This window comes from Cryptomeria japonica, chromosome 10 (assembly GCF_030272615.1).
Source record: "Cryptomeria japonica chromosome 10, Sugi_1.0, whole genome shotgun sequence".
NCBI classification, from domain to species: Eukaryota; Viridiplantae; Streptophyta; class Pinopsida; order Cupressales; family Cupressaceae; genus Cryptomeria; species Cryptomeria japonica.
In genome coordinates this window covers 629,857,198-629,861,539 of record NC_081414.1, presented here as the reverse complement: position 1 = coordinate 629,861,539, position 4,342 = coordinate 629,857,198, and the positions used below count along the sequence as shown (strand labels likewise).

Below are 4,342 nucleotides of genomic sequence, written 5' to 3'. Positions count from 1 at the left end.
CTTAGAAATTACAAAGAATTTATAGCAGATTTAATTTCTAAATAATCTTACACATTGTAGCCCAAGAATAAGAATTCAAACACATTTTTTATGCTTTCCTTTAATATCATCGGCAGCTAGAATGTAGCAGATTTGAAGGCTCCAACAACAACAAAAATGAAGGTGTTAAGGATGCCTAAATCAAGGATATTAAACACTCATTGACCTCATTTGTCTCTGAATTTCTTCTAGTGTGAAATCTACAATTTACTTATGCTCAAAAAATGAATTGTTTCTCTTCACGAATCGCCCAGAATTCCCTCACAGCAATGAACCAAACCTTAGGTGCTCAAGTCAACACTTATCAACCTCAAGGTCAACTCAAATGAATTCGTCATCTATTAGGGTCTCATAGTAGAGGGAGTCATGTCCCATAGCTAGCAATTAGGAAAACCATGCAATTAAAGTCATCTCAAACTACATGCAATTTTTTCTTCAAACCCTCATTAACACATGTGGAAATTCAATCTAATTTAGTGCAATTCAATTGACTACGATTGAAAACTAACTTACTGATGCAATCTTTGTATTATTAAACCTAAAAAATTAAAAACAAAAGTAAAAATAATAGTAATTATACAATATCGTTAATTTTAATCAAGCAAGTTTTTATTAATAGACATTTTTCAATCCATTATGTAAATATAATGTTTTTCGCTAAAATAAAAATTTATTATCATTCTATAATTAAATTTATTTTATTTCCTTACATTTATATACAAATCATAGGATATGCTTGTGTCAAATCCTAAACATTTTATTAGGGTTGCCGCCATGGAATGGAATCCTATTTCCTAGTCGAAATTAGTTTTTTAGGGGATTTCTAGAATCATGTCAAATAATGTGAAAACAACCACACCATACTGGTTGATCGAAAACCAGCCATAATTGACAAACATACCCATTTATCATAACTTTTATGTGGATGTTTTTTTATGATCGTCATGAATTTCTTATGAACAGTGGTAACTATTATCCCATCTTCTACTTAATATACTGTCCAGCTTTATCCATCATCATCTGAGAATCAGAGGAGTTTTAACCATTTGTGTTACAGTAATTTATTTGTCTTGTTTTCCTCGCCATGCCCTTTTAACAAGGATGTATAAAAGCATCAAAGCACAGAATATCCCATCATATTACCTGAATATCCGAACGCGTTTGATGGTGATGTCCTCCAAATCTCACCTACAATAGCTATGTAAATCCAGCTTAAGGGGCATAAGTGTTCTCCAAGATGGAATCCATTACCAAAGCAATGAGAATTTTTGCTGTATCATCCTTCTTGTGCGTTTGTATCTGTTTTACTGCTAAAGCTCAGGATTTTGATTTCTTCTACCTGGTTCAGCAGGTAATGTTATTAACAAACTCTTTCTCTTATACAAAAAGCTGAAACTGCAATCCAGCCTTCTTTCTTTTATCTTGATTATGGATTATCAACCTATGCATAAACATTTTGTGCAATGGGGAGACCCCTGTTCCTCATGTAAACAGCCTGTGTGTTACCATAACCCATAGGCTGTATAAGCTCTTTATTTTCTTTGTGGAATGTGATTTAAAAAGTTGATGTAAATAAAATAAATATTAGTTTCAATTGTTTTTGAATTTGATTATGTGGTCTATTTCTTACTTTCTATTTAAAAAATCAATGTAAACAAAATAAATATAATTACTAGAATGAATTTTTTCTAGATTTGACTGCGTAAAGTTTTTTTTAATGAGAATTAAGATTAAATTCCATGATCCATTTCTTCGCTGAAAAATTTACACAATCAAATCCAAAAACACTATGTATAAATATCGTAGATATAAAAAATTATAGATCTGTAATAAATGTAATAGTTTGTAGAAACAATTACTCTCATGTATACATTGCTGTTGTAGATAGATAATTAAGCTTTTGCAATTTTTTGTCTGTGCAATGTAACAGTGGCCAGGATCTTATTGTGATACATCAAATGGGTGCTGTTATCCTTCCACAGGGAAGCCTGCATCAGATTTTTCAATCCATGGTCTATGGCCAAATTATGATGATGGTACTTACCCTTCTAACTGTGATCCCAACAGCCCCTTCGATCCTTCACAGGTATTAATTGCATTATGTTCTGTTACTTCCCATGGAGATTTTATTTTGTAAGAGGTGATAAGAATTGGGTATTGTGGATGCAGATAAGTGATTTGAGAAACGAGATGAGATCGAAATGGGGATCACTGGCATGTCCGAGCAGCAATGGACAACAATTCTGGCAACACGAATGGGAGAAACATGGCACCTGCTCAGAGAATGTTTTGAGCCAACATGATTATTTTGCAGCTGCCCTGCATCTGAAAGACAGTGTTGATGTTCTGGGTGCGTTGGAGAATGCAGGGATCCATCCAGATGGGGGACAATACAGTGTCAGCAGCATAATGGATGCATTGAAAGAGGGTACTGGTTATACGGCAGGGATTGAATGCAATACAGATGAATCGGGAAACAGACAATTGTATCAAATATATTTGTGTGTTGATTCCTCTGGGTCTAATTTTATGGATTGCCCTGTACTGCCTCAAGGCAAGTGTTCTTCTGGTTCCCAAGTTGAATTTCCTTCCTTCTAGATGAAGGATAAGGGCTAGTTGATATGTTATCATGTATGATTTCATTCTAAATAATTAATATTATTGAAATATTTATAATATATTTTTCATATTTTATGTTTAATTATTAGAGTGTTTGAGGGAGAGGATTCAGTAGTCAGAAAATTTAAATTTCATTTCTTTCAAAATGTTATCTACCAATTTCAAATCACTCTCAATTTTTACAAGTTCAGATGTGATGCCTCATCAAAATGCACTTTGTTGAGTGTGCAAAATAATCTCCAAAAAGTTAGATCAATAGTTACTGTGGCATCACATGATTTATTTCTTTTTAGATCAATGAAATACATTTTCATTCAATTATGAGGACTCATGATCAACACTAACAACCTAAATATTTAATAATATTGAACATTATATCAAATGCTATAAAAACTATTAAAATATGTTCAACTAATGAATCTTAATTTCAAATATAAAAAATATATATCATAAATTAAATCCATATTATCCTCAAAATTCTCTTTGATACATTCAAACTTAATTATGATATATCCTAAAAATTGTTAATTATAATATACGATCCTCAAATTTAACCCAAACCTTTTACCATCCGCCTCTTTTTAATAAATAATATATTATTCTCTTTTTAATATAAAATTAAAAAAACAAAAACTGGGTAGTTATACGCACAGTTGAAGTCGGCGCATTTTTATTTGCTTGTGGATTCGCTCTGTTATCTATCCGATCTTTCGTACTCGAGTGGCCATAAATTTTTCAGGCGTTTTCTGAAATATCTGGTTTAGCTTTAGGAATGTCATTTTCTGAATGCTGTTTTATTAGTGTCCCGACAAAAAGAATATTTTGGATAGAGTGTGAACAGAGATGGAATAGAGTTAGTGGAATGTCAATCTCTATAATGCTGTCAATGCCAAATTATTGTTGGTCATCGTGTCTGCATTTCTGGCTCGTTATTGTTGAATAATGAAGAGCTAAAACAAATTAAGAAATTAGAATTAAAGATTCGAAAAACAACATCTTGCTGAGAGACTGATATCAGTCCAGAAGTAGAAATCTACTTCTACATCTTGATAAGGGTAAAAATCTACAACATTGAAAACAGGACTGATATCCAAATATTCAAGCAAATCTAACAAATAGGCATTCTCACTAATTTTCTTTAGTATTTTGCATGGTCTTAGGTTTTTAGGTTTTGATTTGTTTTTTATAATAAAGCAGCCAAAACAGGGGAGCTGATTCGGAATACACAGCAAGCACAAAGAGAACATAACCAGCAGCTGCCAAACAGCAGTCAGTCAATCCCTATTTTAATCATCAAAAACATAAATCACCTGCATCTATAGAATAACCCAAGATTGATAACAATCTTGTCCATATAGCAACTTAAACAGCAGATAATAAAAAAGAAACTAACTTTTAACCATCTAACCTTAGAGATAAGCATATTGTTCAAACTATAAACACAGCAAATGCGTGGCCTAAGGAAATATTTCTTTACATAAATACACCATGACTTGTTCACTTTTTTCATACATTTTCACTGTTTGATGCAAATCAACATTCCGTATATTTTGTTCATTGGTTAATTGCAAATTATGCTTCACTTGTATATGCCTTGCAAAATCCTCAACATCTTGACTAACCCATTTCCCATTCAGAATATCAATAAGTTCAACAACTCCTTGGGGATTGCTTCCTAAAATAA

General features: G+C 32.2%; 1 protein-coding gene across 1 annotated transcript; it reads left to right on the top strand.

Moving 5' to 3' along the window:
- Nucleotides 1–1,078: 1,078 nt before the first annotated feature.
- On the top strand, nt 1,079–2,692 carry LOC131036163 (ribonuclease 1). Its single transcript, XM_057967983.2, has 3 exons — nt 1,079–1,390; nt 1,970–2,125; nt 2,209–2,692. The coding sequence occupies exons 1-3, from the start codon at nt 1,277–1,279 to the stop codon at nt 2,635–2,637; spliced, it is 699 nt and encodes a 232-aa protein (XP_057823966.2). The 5' UTR covers nt 1,079–1,276; the 3' UTR covers nt 2,638–2,692.
- The last annotated feature ends 1,650 nt before the right edge of the window (nt 2,693–4,342 follow it).